Raw genomic sequence first — 18,010 nt, forward strand, 5'->3', positions numbered from 1 at the left:
CTTAAGGGGGCTGAATAATTTTGCACGCCCAATTTTTCAGTTTTTGATTTGTTAAAAAAGTTTGAAATATCCAATAAATGTCGTTCCACTTCATGATTGTGTCCCACTTGTTGTTGATTCTTCACTAAAAAAATACAGTTTTATATCTTTATGTTTGAAGCCTGAAATGTGGCAAAAGGTCGCAAAGTTCAAGGGGGCCGAATACTTTCGCAAGGCACTGTATATACACACACACACACACACACACACACACATAAACACATATATATACACATATATATATTTTCCTGAAAATACTGTATAAACCAAAAGTGAAAAATGAATATCCTGTTGCAGACGTGGGGATACAGACAGACATGGACAAGTGATGAAATATATATATATTGCACTGGCTTTACTTATTTTAAAACATTATATGATCATATCCTATAGCCATTGTACTTGGACATCAACGAAACATAAAAAAACACATTGGTTATTGGCTGTATAAACTTGCAATATAAAAATATATATGCTACCTGAGTATAAATAACTATACATGTACCAGCAGACAAACACCAATATCCATATATTGAGATGACTAAATAGATTGGCGTCCTGTGAATCCACAGCTTTGTGGAAAAAGTGTTACAGTATGTGTCCTCATTCTCCAAGTCTTAACAGAGGAATGTTACTTAGAACCAATGACTGTCATGTTGGAATATTCTGCTCTTCTCATTCTGGCACAGTTTTCCTTCTCTTGAAAAGCTGTCTCAACCGACGCCCGCTCACCTTCTCCACGGATGAATGAATCGGTTTGCTTTATGTGGAAGAAAAATCATCCACCAGAACTATTAAAGATTGCATGGATGGAATATGTAGCTCTTAAAGCATAATTCCTCAATGCAAAAGTGAGTGATTGTAAACAGAGGCCATATGGGATGGGTCCAAGTGAATTTTCATGAACAGATGCCTAGGCTAAGTATGTGCACTTCCCAGCTCCTCTGAGCACACTGTGCATTATTTATGCAACAGTGAATCATTCCCATTTGGCTGCCACGTTAGAGCAGCCATGGATATTTTTTCATAAGAGCATCACATAGCATGACACCACACACACTTTCCTCCAGGTGTCGCTGTCGTCTCACCTGGTTTTCTCTGTGGTCTCCTCCCTCCTCAGAGAGCCAATCTTCAGCTTCCAGGTCTTAATCCTACTTCCCTGCTCTTTATTTCCTACCTCTTCTTTCTCCTGGAGAGACACATAGATAGTTGTCAATAGAGACATATATCCAGACTCATGCAAAGAACATTTACACATAGGCACAAGCATACTTTCACACAGACATACACTACACACACAAATACGAAAATACAGCTTAATTATTTGTGTCTATTTGAGTGTGTGTACAATTTGAGCTAGTGTGTGTGCAAGTGTGTCCATGCATACCTACCTGCATACGCATGTGTGTGTGCGTACATGCAAGAGTTTAGTTTACACAATTTTACCTGCTTTTTGTCATCCTTGGGCTGTTCAAGCAGGTCCTCTATACTCAGGTACTGCCGTCCAGACTCTTCCTTCGCCTTCCCTAAAACACACACAATTCACAACCCTCAGTTTCAACCCAAATAACCAGTGATGACTCCGTATTTCCCAGTGTACACTGTGGGAAGTCAAATTGGAGGATCACTCAGATATCCCATCATGAGTCTTGTGTCCGATGCTGACCTCTGTCGAAAATGCTGATGCACGTTACTATTATTTTTAAATGATTGGCAGGCTAAGTCCTCAACATAATCTTTTGCATTAAGTCGTCTTTCATTGGCAGAGCGGCCACCGTCCTCAGCAGCCTTGCAGTCACACTGACTGTGTTGTGAGTTCTATACGGATAGAAACAGCAGGTCAAATGTTGATGAATCATTTCCTGTTATGCTGACTGTGTTAATTCTCGCAGCAAATCAACTCAAATACTGACTTATTAGAAGCTTTATCCACATGATTCTCTATTTAGACGTGACCCAGAGATCAAATGTCAACGTGTCCCCTTACCCTGCTCTCCTGCTGCTCCCGGAGAGCCTCCATCTCCACCTGTAACCTCTGGTTATGCATCTGTAGCCTAGCAATCTCCTCCAGCATCCGGCACACATGTTCCAGGTACCCCAGCCCTGGGGTGAGCCCTTCATATGATCTCTCACACACATCATTCTCCCGGATCTGTAAAGAAAGGTAACAGTGCACATGGGAAAGTACAGTAAATTAACTCTGGCTTATTACTTCACAAAACATATATTGTTCTGAATGGAATAGAATAGCAATCTAACGTTATGACTTCTGGGACAGCGTACTTTATATTTTCATTGCTGATTAGTGACTAAATAAAGTGCAGTCACTAGGAGCATGAATTACTGTATATTTCTTCCTCAAAGAGAGCTGAGCTAATGAGGTGGCCTTTAACTGGCTTTTGCCTGCCTGATGAACACACAGCACCCTGTCTGTGTCCTACAGAGAGCAAAGACCTCCAAGTACACTGACTAATGAGACATAATGTTCCCGTATTACCTAATTCATTTCACCAACCATTGTCAACACTCTACATGACCTTTGGATAATAACATTACAAAAGAGGAATCCTTGGGGCGTAAGACTAACAATTTGTATAAGGATTCAAAATGATCTTGGCCAAAATCTTTAAATAAAGGATTTATTGAAATAAAGGACCCAATGGGACTGCCCTCACTTCGCCATCTGACACAGAACTGTGACGGACAACACAGCAGACTGCTCAACACAACACCCTCATAATCCATCTGCCTCGGCAGCACTGGCTCCATTCCACTCATGCTAGTGGCTGACTGCTCACCTGGACAGACTGGTTCACAGTATGACACACTACAATATGAACAATAACAACCCACAGGCATCAAAGGGATTCAGACAATGTAATTAAGTGTTTGTCTTCCTGTCTCGCTCTGTGTCTGTTTGTGTGTGTGTGTGTTGCAACTGTTAACTGTGATAAAGGGTAAAGGCTTATTTACACCTTCCTGACTCTCCTTCAGTCCACTGTAAAAACAGACATGGAACATAACAATTTATGGACGAAACACTGCTTTTGCCGTACTAACATGTCGGAAAACAATCCGATTTGAATGTTTGTTCAATACATTTGGGAATAATATTTCAAATGACTACTGAAGATGTCCCATGTACAAAACATGAAGATGACAAAATTGCCAAACAATCAGCTGGTTGAGATTTGGGGGAAAAACTTGGCACTATAGATCACTCTGTCTCAAACTAGATTGCTTTGAAGGAAAACAATCAGAGAATCATAAGGTTGAAGTAAACAACTCCTTTCAATATACACCCACCTCTGTCTCTGTCTGAGGAGGCAGAGTGTTGTGCTGTGGGGAGAGGCCTCCTCTGTGCTGCAGCAGCTCTGTTGAGGCCTGTTCATCCACAACTGACAGACTGACTGTCCTCCTCAGACCAGCACTCCCTAACCTGTGACCTGCCCTCTGGTTATGGGTCACTGAGTGCGTTGAGGGTAGTGAAGCCATGTGACACTGCTGTCGTGACACGGCGTCTCTGCCTCCATGCCTCAGGACCTGCCGCCTGCCACTTGTGTCTGTCCTCCGCAGTGCCTGCTCCACTTTTCGGTGCATGACCACAGCAAGCTCCCTGTGCCCCTGAGCCCTGGTCCTGAGGCAGAGCGACAGGGAGGAAGAGGAGCAGAAGGATGGCGGAGAGAGGACAGGAGAGCATGGAGGAGAGGTAGAGGGGAGTCCATCCTCCTCCCTGATTGAAGTTGAGACAGGATCAATAGCTGTATTACACATGGACACAGACGGAGAGGAGGAAGGGAGAGAAGCCTCAGAGCTGGTTATCTCCACCCCAGAATCCTCTGCACCCACGTCAGATTTAGACATGGAAGTAGTCCCTGAAAGGGTGAGGGGATGTCCAGAGTCACCCCCTTCCCACTTGTCCTCCAAAGCTAGCCCTTCCTGGCGGTCTGAGATGATGTTGGGGGGTCCACCCTCAGTCACCCAGATCTCCAGAAGATTGCTAAAGCTCATGTACAAATTCATCACAAAAACCCAAAACTTGTCCTCTCCTTTTCACTCTTCTTCTCCCCAGAATGGTAGCAGCACGAGGAGGACAAGGAAAAGTATCTGGCTTCGAGAAGCCCACACAGTCTGAAGTGAGTTTGTGAGATAGAATTTAAAACATCCCTGAAGTTCCGCCTATATCCTCATGACATGCCTCGTCATCTATCATCCATCCTGTCACAGCGGTGATGCTGCATGCATGTGGAGGGCTGTTCCCTGGCATATCTCTGTGGTCTGAGTCTGGGAACTATGACTCCCTCTCACCTGAGACCACAACTCCTCCCACCAAACCCCATCAAACTCAGGTATGACAGAAACAAGTCATGACAAAGACAAAGTGATAGCAACACCATGTGTCAGTTAGCTGTTGATGAAACATCCATGTTTTTCCTGAAAAATAAGATGATACTTGTTATGACATTTACAATAATATGTTACACAAGAGGTTTGGCATGTACTGTTGGTGAGTGGGTAGGTGTGACGTACTGTACACTGTAAAGAAATCTAATCTAAAAACTTTTCAGTGTTACCTGAACTTTGCTCCAACATGAGAAAATGTAGAGAAATTCAAAATTCAACTTAAAATAATGTCTTTGTCTCATATTTTCATTCAACTAGAAATGATTATTTGGGCAACTTACCTAAGAAAAGGCTGTGGAACTAGTTAAACACACAGTGCTTTTAACATTGAGTTTGTACATAGATTACAACTCCAGAGGCTGTGACCTATCTGAGTTTAAGCATAGTTTAAGCATAGCCTCTTTACTTATTTTAAATTAGGATTTTCACTATTCGTTTTGTGTCAGTGTACAGGCAGAATCAGTACCTGTAAACAATGATGTGAAATGGAATTTTCACTTTGGAATATGATGTTAAAAAGGAGGAGTACAAATGAGAAGTTTGACCTTTTAGCGATTACTATTTTATTCTACACAAGGAAATATCCCAGCCAATGCTGCAATAATTCACCAGGTGTCGCTATAGACCAGTATACTTTCATGCCACAAACTTGATTACCTTTCAGATATCTAATTTTATTTCAAAATGAATAACTAATTCATAATTTCATGTATTTATCTATTTTCCCATAGGCAAATTTAAGATCTGATAATTAAAATTGGGTGAAACATGTGAGAAAAACAAAACCAGGAGGGTTTGTGTAAAAAAAACACCTGGCTATAGTATCGAAAAATAATACAAATAATAATAAAAATAATAAAATAAGCCTATTGAATATGTTAAATAACATTTAGAAAGGATAGACTGGGTTGTTTATCCAAATGACACGTGACACCTGTTTGACCATAAGGTGCATGGGAATGTGTGAGGGCGGTGCGTATTTGCCACCTCGGAATGAAGCAACAAGCTGTAGCCTACAGTACAGTACACAACAACAACAACAAGCTTTAAAATGTTGAGGGCAAAAGGCGAGCAGATAACCTTCACAATGGCAACAATGAAATGACGGAATAATGGATCCTTGCCTTGACCTGGTCTAGACGTTGTCGACATATCTCTGCGCGCAGCCCACATCCTGACAACCATCCGCAAACACTACAAAGTGCGTTTACTGTCAGCCCCCCGGCCCCAGATCTCGAGTCCGGTTCTGAGGTACAGTATGGTCAACATGGAGGAATTCCCCCCAAAATTCAGTAAGGTGCTGGTGACACCTGATCCGCACTACATACCGGGGTAGGTAATTCACACTGCTGCTTTGCTTTTGTATTTGAGCAAATCAATTAAATACTCTAATTAGATGTGTGCAATATTAAGCTTTATTTCTATTACATACATGGTGTGCTATGTATAGGGAAATTACTGCATTCTAGCCTTTTCAATTATGCATTAATGAGTAGGCTATTCGTGCGTAATTCCATAGATTTTATACTTGCGCATACGTTTTCACATGGTTATTTCGCCCTTTCTCTCATTACACATAACATACATTCGGCCTACTATAGGCCTAAGGAATTAACATACACATTTTCAAACCTACACGAAATTTCCTTGAGGAAGAAAGAGCAAGTCAGTGCTCTAGGCCATCACCCATGGCAACGATACCCAGGAAGGTTCAACTCAGAGGCCTAAACTTGCTGACATGAAGGAACACAACACAGCTCAAACTAAATACCTGAGATCCATAGTCAGGCTTTATTGAAATGAAAGGTTACTTTGATATGGACATGGTAATAGGTTTCAATTATTTATACTACTGTCAACATGACAGAGAAGAAATCCAGAAAGCCTTGTTTAAAATCTAGTCAGAATCCTCACCACCTCTGTCCACAGGTATGCAGGTTACTGCCCCCAGCTGAAGTACCACCTGGGGAAGACCTACGGCCAGCTGACCGCCAAGCTGCTGTCCTCACCGGAGGTGTCACGCTCGCGTCGCCTGGTCCTCCACACGGGCCGCTTCCCCTCCACAGAGACAGACACGGGCCCACGGGACGAGATCTGGAGGAGCCACCATGGAGAACGCAGGAATCTGGAGAGGATGATACCGGGCTACACTGGTAAACAGACTGTTGCTCAGCTTTCATATATTAAGCAGAACTCCTTCTCTTCTGTAAAGTATGTTTTGCATTGTGTTGAATCTGGTGTCTTTTACAGGCTTTGTTCCCAAAAGCCAGAACTACTTCTCCCGTACGTATGCCGAGACGTGTCGCGAGGCCCTGTCTGAGTTTGACCGGGACCAGCAGAGGGTTCGCCTGGCATCAGCAATACCGCTGGTCAGCAACAGCACCATCTCAGAGTTTAAAGTAACAAGCTCTAATTTTTCGCTCACTTATGCATGCATGCTCGCCCCACCCACACACACAGGGTCATCCCTGTTTAATAATCCATGCTGAGATCCTGTGTCAGTGTCATGTATAACTTGTCTAAACGAGGCCAGGTGCACAACCTGGAGAGCACTCCAATCATAGACCACCCACAGATTCAGATCAGTCATGGGCTAGATTCAATCAGATTGACAATCATATAACGTTGTTTTGGTGGTGTCGGAGGTGGAACTGCGTCAGAGCTGTCAAATCCACAAGGGGCTCATTGCATTACTGTATCGCAGACACTGCCATTGGATGCAACGAAACCACACCGACTGTAATCCAACAAATCCCATGCACCCGCATTAGAAGTTGATTGAATTTTTTATTTTTAAATCACAATACCATGGGAGAAAATCTCCTTTTATAATCAAAGGTCTGTAGTCTGGGATAGGACTTTGGGTAGGAGCCAGAAGCTTGAATACCTTCTCTATCTCAACCATAGTGTCTGTCTGTCATTCTATCTATCCCCTCCAGCCTCGGAGACTGAGCACCCCTCTGACGGCCATCTCTAAAGAGCCAGCCCCCTACAAGACCATGGACCCCTGGAAGCCCAAAGGCTCTCCGTACTTCATGGCAGACAGCAGTCCACACAAGTACTTCATCTCAGGTAGGTACAGTATGCCAAAGGTACCATTTGAAATACCTCATGTGATAGTGTTTGCTTTAGTGTGCAGCACAATCAACTGTATAGGAGTCCCTTTGTATTGACTAGATCTTCCATTTGGGCATGTATTCAGGTTTCACAGGGTACGTGCCCAAATCTCGCTTCTTGATTGGGACGGGCTACCCCATCACCACCAACAAGGCTCTGGTTCAGTTTGGGAAGGAGATGAGGAGGGACCCTACCTCCCTGCAACTCCCTGGGGAGGAATCAGGAGCCCTGCCCCCCATCCCCACTGTCTACCCCTCCCACCGGGGACTTCTGCCCTCCTACACCGGCCATGTTCCAGGTGGGCCTTAACTTCTTCAAAACACTACAGTACCAAGCCTCACACACATCTCTGAAATCTCCATATCTACCATCTATGATTATTATAATTGATCATATTATATTATCACATCAAGATCAAGTTTTAATCAAGTCACCTTCAATCTGCCCACAGGATACAAGTTCAGGTACGGCCAGACCTTTGAGAAGCTTACCCACAATGCCCTGGGCTTGAGCGGCGCTCAGAGGAAGATTGAGGCCAGAGCCCAGTAAGGGAGGAACAATTCACCAGACAATCACAAGGACCAGGGTTGAGAACTGAGTGAAGGAATCCTCGGACTTTGAAATAACAGCGTCTGTGAAACAGAAAAACTTTGGTCTGTGGACTATGTACATCCCAGGGTGATAAATAATAATGGCCCACTTTTATTTTGTATGAGCAGAACAACAAGTGAATGTGAAGTACAAGTCACAAGATAACTTATTGATTTATCTTTATTTGCAAAGGTTGATTGTCACAGGGAACTTCCACTCAGAGGGTGCATTCTTCTGAGGTTGTAGGGTTAAGTACAGTTAGGTTGGGGAGGAAAGATGAGAGGGGTTTGATAAACTCACTTTCACATTATTGCAGAGGTTATAATAACCAAGTCATTCCTGTCAAGCAATTTCAAACTTTATTTTACTCCTTAGCTTAGTACTACTGGCCTATCAAAACAGTGTACACCTGAAACACACCATGATAGCTTAATATTGTGAAAACGACACACTCGATTTGGAGACTAACGGTTCCACAATTCTAGAATTTGATTACCTAAATATTTACAAAACTCTACTTCTCTATCATAAAAAAACAATATATTAGGATATTGATGTAGGTAGAAGAACCACACGAAGTATTAGGATTAAATTAGCACCTAATGACTCCTTGAATGTACATATATTATTTTTTATACACATGCACAGAAATCTTACCGTGCTAGTCTGGATTACCTCACAAACATGTATTGACTTTGTCTAGTTGAATATGAAGGCAACCTCATTTTGGAAGATAAGCCACTACAAGGCTGCTGAGTGGCATAATATTTGGCACTAGTTAACATGGCTAGTAAAGATTGCCTTTCTGCATTTTTTTTGTTGACATTCCATTCGCACATAGAACAGACAGGGCATAGGGGTTGGAAGGTAGAGGACAGATTGATACTATTAGGAGAATAGGATGCTACTGTATGGTATGCATGCAGCTCCATTAAATACTAATTGGTTTCTTATGGAGAGTCTGGACTGGTCCACAAGGCTTTCAGATCCTAAGGCAAGACTGTAGCATAGGTGGAGCCTCTCATTGACCACAGTTTGATTGACAGGTGCACAGAGAGAATCTATCGCATGAATCCCAATTCATGACAGATGAACAGAAGCACTTGTAAATATAACTAAACATCGTAGAGTTGTTATTGCCTTAAAATGACATTTGGGTAAATGTATCACCCATGCTCAGACAGTAACAAATGGTCTACTGTGCTTTTCTGACCAGTGTGAGTGTGTTCTAGCTGAGGTGTCTGTGTGTAACACTTTGCACTATAAGACTGACTCAGGATCATGCAGTTGACATTTTTGGTAGTGTATCTTTTCTTCTCCCTACCCCTCTCCATTGTGGTCCTGGGGCACTAGGTCTATGTTTGGTGTTTCCGGTCAGGCTGTTTCCCTGACCATACTGTATGGGCCAATAGGCCCAGCTGAGAACTGTCCAACTGCAGCCACTGTGAAGGTCTCCTGTAAGACAAGAGAAATACGGTTATTAAGGAGCAACTGTAATAACAACATAGGAACAGGTTAGCCAGAGTTTAGTCATAAATGTTGACCTTTTCTGGGTCTGTGTTCCATTGGGGTTTTTGGGTGCCCTCTGTGTCCTGGCAGGGTGGTCCCTTCCTGATCCAAAGAGCTTGGCCCAGCGTAGCCCTTCCCAGGGTGGGCTATCATCCTGGGGGTCTGCCGTCATCCTGGGGGTCTCTGGACCCCTTTCCTCCCTCCTGCCCTCCTGTGAAGTCACCTCTTCTCTCCTCCCCTCCATCCTCTGCTGAGGCGCAGGGTGGATGACATGCTTGTAAATCTGTCCACATTCCCCCCTCTCCGCGTGGGAAGGTTGTCTCTGCCAACACCCTGGAATAGCGGCTGACCACAGGCTCCTGCTAGACTCACCTACAGGCCTCACCCTCTTCTCCTGACCCATGGCCTTTGAGACCTGGGAGGACCCCTGAAGATGCTGTACCAGCTGGTGTGGTTCACCTGTTGGCCTGCTGTTCTCCCTGGGTCCATCCATAGAGCTGTACGCCCCCTGTCTGTCTTCTCTGTCTCCTTTCAACAGGGGACAACTGGTCATGAGAAAAGTGGAGCATGGTGGAGATTGTTCCTCAGAGCAGAGCTGTCTGTTGTGTAGCAGGCGGGGCTCCAGCAGCAGGTTGAGATCAAATGGTAACATGGAGAGAGGCTGCAGCAGGAGGAGGAGCTCCTGGAACAGAGGCTGACACTGCCCCTGCGACATGGCGAGGAAACCCCATGGATGGTAGTGATCTTTCACCACCTCTGGGGAGAGGAGAGTATGAGAGAGGTAAGTTTCAAGAACATCATTTTTTCTAATAACAATTTGGAGAAAAGGAAAAAAAATAGGCCTGTCCATTAATCTAAACACCTTTTTGGTTGTAGAGGTGATTCAGCCAGAATTCCAAGGTCCTCAGGCTAAAAGAGAGAATATAAGTCCTTCATTTTTACAATTATAACATTTCATAAATCAATACACAACATTAGTACACAATGTGATATTCTACTAAAATAGACCATCGGAGACTTGACAGGGACTCACTTGAGCAGGCCCATGATGAAGGCTCGTAGTCTCATACAGTGACTGGTCAGCAGGGAGCACTGCCTCACCTTGGACAGCAAGCTGTGGAGCACCCGGGTGGTAGGGCCTGAGACAGGAACAGAGACCATCAAACCACAACCCCCATGTGCAACTAGCCATACCATCATCAGCATCAAACCTACCACAACCCCCCACATAATCATTATCATCACCACCATGCAATTCTGACCTGTGTGAGTGGAGGCCTCCACCACGTTCCAGGCATGGTTGCGTCGCTGACCGATGATCAGGTCCAGTTTGTGGTCCCTGAGACCATCCTGCAGAATGTTCTGGATGGTGGGACACAGATGCTCCAGAACAAGACCACCAATGGTGGTACCTAGCCACATCTGGAGAGAGTGGTACATTATCATATCAATGATCAATATTTACACCGTAATTCTAAAATAATAACACATCTTTATGAGGGTTGATCCATCCTATCAGGACTACTGTCAGCTTTTGTGATTTGTCCGGTTATTCTAGTTCCTTTCCGATTGCTTTTGGCTCAGATGCACTGCACCTTTTCCCCAGGATCTCGACTGGTGCCAAAATGAGCCACGATCAAATCCACTGCCAAGCTCACAGATTTCAGCAGACCTGGAGAAACATGAAAAGGGAAGAAGCCCATTAAGAGTTGTCTCATTTCCTATTCTGCACCATGTGCAGGGGGTTATCAACATACCTGAGGGGACTGACATAAAAGACTATCACATTTTGATTCATTAACCAGAAACATCACACTGAATAAAAAAGGTGTGTGGCTATATGGAGAACCACCAGGAACTATATCAATGTGTTCAGGTTTTATTTGTCACACGCACAAGTACAGTTTAATGCTTAACTTGACAAGCCCTATCCAACAGTAGGGCTTGCAATTCAATATATTAAGAAAGTACAACTAATTAAAAAAAAACTGAAATACAAGAGGAAGCTATACAGCAGTGTTTCCCAACCCTGGTCCTCCAGTACCCCCAACAGCACACATTTTCATTGTAGCCCTGATCAAACACACCTCATTCAACTCATTGAGGGCTTGATGAATCAGGTGTGCTTGTCCAGGGTTACAATACAATGTGTAATGTTGGGGGTACTGGAGGACCGGAGTTGGGGAAACACTGGTATACATGGTACATTTACAATGTGCATGGGTACTGAACATGATTCATGATTGTGAGGCAGTAAGGGTGGGTCTGGAGAGGACACCAGCAGGTCTGGATGATGGGTGTGACTACATGATCCATGATTGTGAGGCAGTAAGGGTGGGTCTGGAGAGGACACCAGCAGGTCTGGATGATGGGTGTGACTACATGATTCATCCACCATGGTGAAAAAGGAGGAAGGGAGAGTAAGAGATAGAATGCTCTATTGCTATTCTCACCCATTCTCTCCTTTCCTCTCCCTTCCTCTCTCATTTTCTCTCCCTTCCTCCATCTTGTCTGGCTCTCTCTAAAATGTCAGGGTACAAATCTTCATGCATATTAAATCTGCCTACAGTGCTCTCCCCTGCCAAGCGGACAGTGCATCACCGTGCAAGCTTTGCTTTCACAAGACAATGTGCAAACAAGCATGTGATTAACATTTACATTGTTTGGTTATAAAAATGTGTGTTTGTTGTGGCACAAAAAAATGTAACATAATTCTGTGAATCATATATCCAGGTTATCAACAACACTGCACCCACTGTAAACACACTCACTGGAGCTTGCACACTCTCACACACTAGATGTCTCAGCCAATCCTGTGCAGGGAAAGATAAAAATAGGTCATGTTTGAAAGAAACCCCCTTCAGGGTATTGAAGGCACTGCTACAGCAAGCTCTGCAGTGTAACAGACAATGTAGGATTCCAGTTTCCCATAATGACTGTTCAGAAGAGTCACAAGAGTCTAACTACTCTTCATCTTCGGATTACTGACATTGGTCTGCCTACCACACACATCCTCTTCATACGTTGACATCACATCACACAATCCACATGAGATACTCTCAACTCAAAACACCCTCAACCCCATACATGCTCCCCTACATATAGACTACCTCACCAATCTACAGTATATATGAGATCTTCCATAATCTATCCCCTATACACAGATCAGGCCCCTTCCTCTCCCTCACCTCTCCTCTGCAGATGGCTGATGGACAGAGACTCGTAGGAGGCTTCAGGTGACAGGCAGAACTCCACAGGTGGCCAACTGTCACTCAGGCTGAAGGAGTCGCAGTGCTGTTGTTGATGCTGCTTCTCACTGGGCCCTGCTAACACCAGGGGCTGCAGGAGGGTGCTCAGAGAGGACATATGGGCCACTGAGGAGAGAGCAGCTGTCAGGCTATAGTGAGAAGCTGCAGACCCAGCCTTAGGTATTGAGGTTAGTGGGGTTCTCTTGTGGGGCGGTAAGGGTGTGTCTGGAGAGAAGGACACCAGCAGGTCTGGATGAGGAGTGTGACTGGCAGAGGGGGACATGGTTGCTACATGGGAGTCAATGGCGCAGTCAGGGCTGTGGGTCAGGAGGACTGGTCTGGGGCTCTGCTGCTCTGGAAACCGGCGAATGAGATCTTGGCAGATCTGAGCCATACCTTGGCTACGTTTGGTTGAATCTTTACATTGAGACTGGTTTTGGCTACTGTGGGCCTGTCCTGGGCTGGGATAGCTTTGGTCTAGGTCTGCAAAGAGCTGGTCCTGGCATGAATGAACCTGGGTTAGTTCGGTATTAGATTGTATTGTGCTTATGTGAGCTTGTTTTGGACTGGTAAAAGTAAAGCCATGGCTACTGTAGGGCCTGTAAGGACTGGAGTGTGTCCAGTTGCGTCTGGACTGGAAGTGTTCTGGACTGGGGGTGCAGGTGGAGCAGGTATCAGAGCTAGAGGGGCCCTCCAGGAGGATGGCTCCATAGCTGCCCAGCGGTGAAGGACGCAGGTGGGTCAGGAGTCTGTTGCCTTGGCACTTGAACCCTGGCTGGGAGCTGGGCTTGGTGTTCTTGTGGCTGATGTACTGGTCCAGCAGGGTGCCCAGGGGCTGGCTCTGAGGTTTACCCGCTGGGGGAAGCAGGACAAAGGGCTGGATGGGCAGAGAGCTGGGCCTCTGAGCCTTACTGTACCGCACTACAGGAGTTGCCCATGAACACGCCCCTAAGAGTAGGAGGGGAAAGAGGGAAGACAGGGGATTGAACATTTGCAAAATAGGAAAAAACAAGGGTTAGCTTCAGCTTAATCACAATTACTCATGTAAGAATACAGACAGGCTTGTTTTCATACCCTCCTCCTCATGGTCTGGTGACACAGAAGGGTGGTTGGACACAGTGCTACTGCCTTGGTTGGGACTCAGGAGTAGGAGGGAGTGTCTGCTATTCTGGCCCAGGGAAACTGCCTCCTGGATGGGACACAGGTCCTGAGATGTGTGGAAGTGGCTGGAGCTCTGACACCTGTCTGTATGTCTCTTACAGTGTGCAATCTCAGCGAAGGAGGTGACATGTTGGGAGTCCCAGCTCATACAGCAAGGACGGTGCAATGGGGCAGCTCTCCTCCCTTCTTTGTCCGAGCCTTCTTCCTGCTGGCCATGGAGAAACGGAGAAAACTTTGTTTAGGAAAGTCAACCATTATAAAAGTAATTCTGCTCATCATACATCTTACAAATTAGTCAAAACACGAAGGACATTTTTAAACATACTGTACGTTATTGTGGTAAGCCTACCTGTTTGTTCCCCCGGCCCTGATCTCCCCGGGCCTTATTGAAGAGGACGTAGTGGCCCTCTGAAGTGACACTGGTGGTGCTGGACAAGGCCGGGCTAGGCGAGGCTGACTGGGATGAGAGGTCACAAGTCACCAGCTTGTAGTACTTCTGGGTGGTCCCTGTGGGCAGCCTGGCCTGGCTCTGGAGACAGGAAGTGAGGTCAGAGCCCTCCAGAGAGGACAGGAGGCTCTGGGCATCGGGAAGGTAGATGTTACAGTTGGAGTCCAGCGCCTGCGGTGACCAGCAGGGGGCAGAAGTCCCCATGTCATGAGGAGAGGAGGTTGTTCGGCTCCCCTGACTGGGTCCAGCAGCCTGAGGCCCCTGGGACTCCTGGGAGAATGGGTGCAGGTTTAGGAAGACAGAGCCCTCTACTGGCTGGGAGGACTGCACTGCAGGGCAGCTGAGGTCATTTGGGGTGGCAGGGTTGTTACTCTTGTTGTAGATGGAGCTGAAGTTGACGAGAACCCCATCAGAGCTGTTGCAGGAGGAGTCTGTGACATACTCTAAATGACCCTCAGAGAAAGACTCAGGGAAACATTTTGGTTGGCCATAGCTGAAGCAGTAGCTCTCATTACCACATGTGAACATATTATCTTCAATATCCACTACTCTCTCCTGCTCCCCATAGTCCAACAACACAGTACTACCCTTGTTGTCATTGTTCTGCTGACTGGCTGATTGGCTAGAAGGTTTGGAGAACCGCCTCCCAGCATTACTCAGGGCCCAGTTAGAGTTCCCATGCAGCTGCAGCACAAAAAAAGGGTCCTCGTGGTATCTGTGCAGGTTATCTCCGTCACTATCCTCATCATCTTCTTCCACCCCTTCATTCAGGAGGAAGGAGTTGTGTGACCGTAAAGAACCTTTAACTACAGGGTGTTCTTTATGTCTTTGGGAGATGGTCATCTGTGACGCCTCCTCTGGTGAGGATCCAGAGTCACACCTCCCGCTGCTGTCGCTGCCCCCCTCCCCGTCCCCCTCCTCCTCGCTCCGGTCCTCCTTGAGGCTCCAGTAGCTGGAGGAGATGTGTCTGAGGCTGCTGTGGAAGGGCTCTCTGTGGAGGTTGTCCTGCTCGGGGAGGGAGGCTGCACGGGTCAGACCTACGGAGCTGGAGCACAGCCGACCGGGCTGCTTGGCAGAGCTGGCAGAGCCACTGCACAGAGCTGCCTGCACAGGAAGCTGCCAGGGGGGAAGCTGCACCAGGGGGAAGTGACACGCAATCAGGGTATCCCCTGATAGGCTAGCCGTCCTGTTCATTCTCTCAGCTCATGAGGTGATGTTATTACTGCAAGAGTCTCCATTCTCTGAAGAAAACACCTGAAACAGGAGGTGGAGCATTAAATGGGCTATGATACTATGAAGCCTCGTGATAATTCTGGAGCCTATAGTCAGTCAAACTACATCCTCTACCTCTGGGCTAGAGCTCCATGATTCACTCAGTCAGCCGTGGAGGAGAAGGCACACAGCAGACTATCACGTACTGTTCACACATGAGCCCAACTCTCATCCCCTAAACCCTCAGCTAGCGCTTCCTCCCTGTAAAGACAGAAGGCTGAGGCTCAGAACTATGACAGTGTCATGGATTACAGTGAGCAGACTCACAGAGTCATTTTAAGAGATTTGAAGAGGGTGGGCTCTACTCTACTCCTGACTCTTTTGGAGAATTTAAAACCCCTGTCATTTTCTGAATTATGTTAAATCATCCAAATAGTCTCATCTTGAGCTTTGAAGCTTATTTTCGTATTGAGGTCAAGTCACTATAAAAACGTTAAAGCGATTTTAAATGCAAAATGTTTGTTTGCTACAATATTTGGGGTACAGAGTGTTGTTCATGAGAGGTGTTATCCTTCACAGCCTATCGTTCACACCCCATCTGGGTGTAATCTGTAAATCCCAGCAACATCTGGTACCAGGGACAGGCTGAAAAAACATCCTCTTTATCCTCAAAAGGTTTTCAAACAAAAACATGTCAACAAATATCTCCACCATCAAAATCTATCCATAACTGAACTAATATCCATTACAGACATTCATAAAAACTTTGTATTTTAACTAGGCCGAAGTGTCTCTGTGTTTCAGTTCCTCTGTTTACTATGGAAATACACATCACTTGTCAACAAGCTGTTCCTGATTTGGCATAGAAGAATAGTTGAAGTTCCTCTCTAATCCCATACAGTAGGCATCGTATCCATGGGAACTGGAATTCATGCACTGACATTTCCTTGGAGCCTCTCATCTTTAAATAAGATCATTAAGTTTAATACCATGAGAGAATTTCATGTGGAAAGTGGGCCATGCAGGCTGACAGGGTGTTGTTGCAGATGACTAACCACGGCACTGCATATTTGATATGCCCCCCGCGTCCCAGTCAGCACCCTGCCTGCCTGGCTACTAATCTGTGGTAGAGTGGAACACAGATCAAGACAACACAATTGACGTTGTTTGTTTCTGTACTGTTTGTTTTCTTGTAATGAACAGTTAAAGGGTTGTACAAAAGATTAGAACAGTTGATCCTATATTCTGTGGAAATGATTGTTGTAAGCACGGGTAATACAGAATTGGCAAGGTCATTTTAAACAAACTACATTCAGTAATTTCAGCAGATGATTTATCCCAACACAGTACATCAGACAGAGCTTGGTCTCCTAGGTCACCACCTCCTCTGCTTAAAGGTTAAGGGTTAACAAACAGTGGAAGGAAAACTGTGGATGTGTGTGTCCATTGCACTAGACTGAATGGTGAGTTAGTTACAATGTCTCAGAATGCCTTTGAGGTTGTCATTCTAGGTCGCACAGCACACCTGAAAGACATCACATGGGTTACAATGTGACATAGGGTCTGCATGAAAGATGGGGAGGGCGTGTGAAATGGGGCGAGTGTAAACAGCGCATCATGATAGTAGGCCACCAAAACACACACATGACCAACATTTGACAGTAGCACTACGATGTCCTGAAGACGTTTACATTAAACAAAATTCTAAACATACACACAATTCATCTGAGCATCATGGAATAGCCTATGCAGGCATCTCCTAACCTACATTTCTTTCTAACAGGGTCAAAACTTGCACTGTAATCCTCTCCCAATTTTACAATTTAAAGTTACAATGGATGCATAATATTCATATTATATAATTGAGAAGAGTAGGCCTAACGATATATTTTTCCTTCAAAATCTTCAACATAATGCAGTTGAATGACATGCGCCACTCGAATACTGATGTATTAAATTACGTAAAACAAACAACATTAAACATACCTACGGTCGGTGTTGCGGGTAGTTTGATGGCTTCGTTCGGTTATTATATTGTAAATTGTGACTGCCAATAGACCCAACTGCTGCAGGTCGGTTCCTTCTTTCCAACTGTCCGTGCGTCGCGCTTCCAGTGCTGGTGAAACAGAGGCAAGACCAGGTCAGCGGTATATCTGCGTCACAACGTCTCTAGCCAATGCGCAGAGCGCAGGACTTGTCACTCAAGCCGTTTCCAACAATAGCGAATAGAAATGTAGGCCATGTACTTGTAAAAAATGACCAACGATTACAAACTACTAAA

The 18,010-nt window shown here is 45.3% G+C and overlaps 3 protein-coding genes across 6 annotated transcripts; 1 reads left to right on the plus strand and 2 right to left on the minus strand.

Annotated features, from left to right (window-relative positions):
• Positions 1-264: 264 nt before the first annotated feature.
• Positions 265-4,718, minus strand: LOC118385656 (uncharacterized). Its single transcript, XM_035772875.1, has 6 exons — positions 3,346-4,718; positions 2,027-2,191; positions 1,668-1,857; positions 1,486-1,565; positions 1,128-1,228; positions 265-799 (listed from the first exon to the last, which is right to left on the minus strand). The coding sequence occupies exons 1-6, from the start codon at positions 4,060-4,062 to the stop codon at positions 715-717; spliced, it is 1,338 nt and encodes a 445-aa protein (XP_035628768.1). The 5' UTR covers positions 4,063-4,718; the 3' UTR covers positions 265-714.
• A 650-nt stretch (positions 4,719-5,368) lies between these two features.
• Positions 5,369-8,316, plus strand: LOC118385221 (protein FAM166B-like). The gene is made up of 6 exons (XM_035772179.2): positions 5,369-5,775; positions 6,373-6,596; positions 6,694-6,842; positions 7,383-7,515; positions 7,646-7,858; positions 8,012-8,316. Exons 1-6 carry the CDS (start codon positions 5,702-5,704, stop codon positions 8,107-8,109), a joined length of 891 nt encoding a protein of 296 aa, XP_035628072.1. The 5' UTR covers positions 5,369-5,701; the 3' UTR covers positions 8,110-8,316.
• Positions 8,317-8,877: 561 nt separating this feature from the next.
• On the minus strand, positions 8,878-17,889 carry LOC118384847 (AP-4 complex accessory subunit RUSC2-like). Of its 4 annotated transcripts, XM_052521095.1 has the most exons (11): positions 17,716-17,889; positions 15,865-15,990; positions 14,419-15,771; positions 13,983-14,277; positions 12,849-13,856; positions 11,256-11,332; positions 10,923-11,082; positions 10,694-10,799; positions 10,523-10,569; positions 9,696-10,416; positions 8,878-9,606 (listed from the first exon to the last, which is right to left on the minus strand). In XM_052521095.1, exons 3-11 carry the CDS (start codon positions 15,709-15,711, stop codon positions 9,507-9,509), a joined length of 3,807 nt encoding a protein of 1,268 aa, XP_052377055.1. In that variant the 5' UTR covers positions 15,712-15,771; positions 15,865-15,990; positions 17,716-17,889; the 3' UTR covers positions 8,878-9,506. The 4 variants fall into 4 exon arrangements, with proteins under 4 accessions (XP_052377055.1, XP_052377056.1, XP_052377057.1 ...); XM_052521096.1 differs by lacking the exon at positions 15,865-15,990 and having other exon boundaries at positions 17,720-17,889; XM_052521097.1 differs by lacking the exon at positions 15,865-15,990 and having other exon boundaries at positions 13,983-14,274.
• Positions 17,890-18,010: the final 121 nt, after the last annotated feature.

Source organism: Oncorhynchus keta, chromosome 6, assembly GCF_023373465.1.
Source record: "Oncorhynchus keta strain PuntledgeMale-10-30-2019 chromosome 6, Oket_V2, whole genome shotgun sequence".
NCBI classification, from domain to species: Eukaryota; Metazoa; Chordata; class Actinopteri; order Salmoniformes; family Salmonidae; genus Oncorhynchus; species Oncorhynchus keta.

Bases quoted from the DNA above. Each gene is read 5' to 3' on its own strand.
- LOC118385656 (XM_035772875.1), bottom strand. From the start codon at position 4,062: ATGAATTTGTACATGAGCTTTAGCAATCTTCTGGAGATCTGGGTGACT. The intron at 1,858-2,026 runs GTAAGGGGACAC...CTATCCGTATAG, and splicing joins GGGAGCAGCAGGAGAGCAGG to AACTCACAACACAGTCAGTG. The intron at 1,566-1,667 runs GTGATCCTCCAA...TGTGTGTTTTAG, and splicing joins ACTCATGATGGGATATCTGA to GGAAGGCGAAGGAAGAGTCT.
- LOC118385221 (XM_035772179.2), top strand. From the start codon at position 5,702: ATGGTCAACATGGAGGAATTCCCCCCAAAATTCAGTAAGGTGCTGGTG. The intron at 5,776-6,372 runs GTAGGTAATTCA...CTCTGTCCACAG, and splicing joins GATCCGCACTACATACCGGG to GTATGCAGGTTACTGCCCCC. The intron at 7,516-7,645 runs GTAGGTACAGTA...GCATGTATTCAG, and splicing joins ACACAAGTACTTCATCTCAG to GTTTCACAGGGTACGTGCCC.
- LOC118384847 (XM_052521096.1), bottom strand. From the start codon at position 15,711: ATGAACAGGACGGCTAGCCTATCAGGGGATACCCTGATTGCGTGTCAC. The intron at 11,083-11,255 runs GTGCAGTGCATC...CACTCTCTCCAG, and splicing joins GTCGAGATCCTGGGGAAAAG to ATGTGGCTAGGTACCACCAT. The intron at 10,800-10,922 runs GTCAGAATTGCA...TTCCTGTCTCAG, and splicing joins GGAGGCCTCCACTCACACAG to GCCCTACCACCCGGGTGCTC.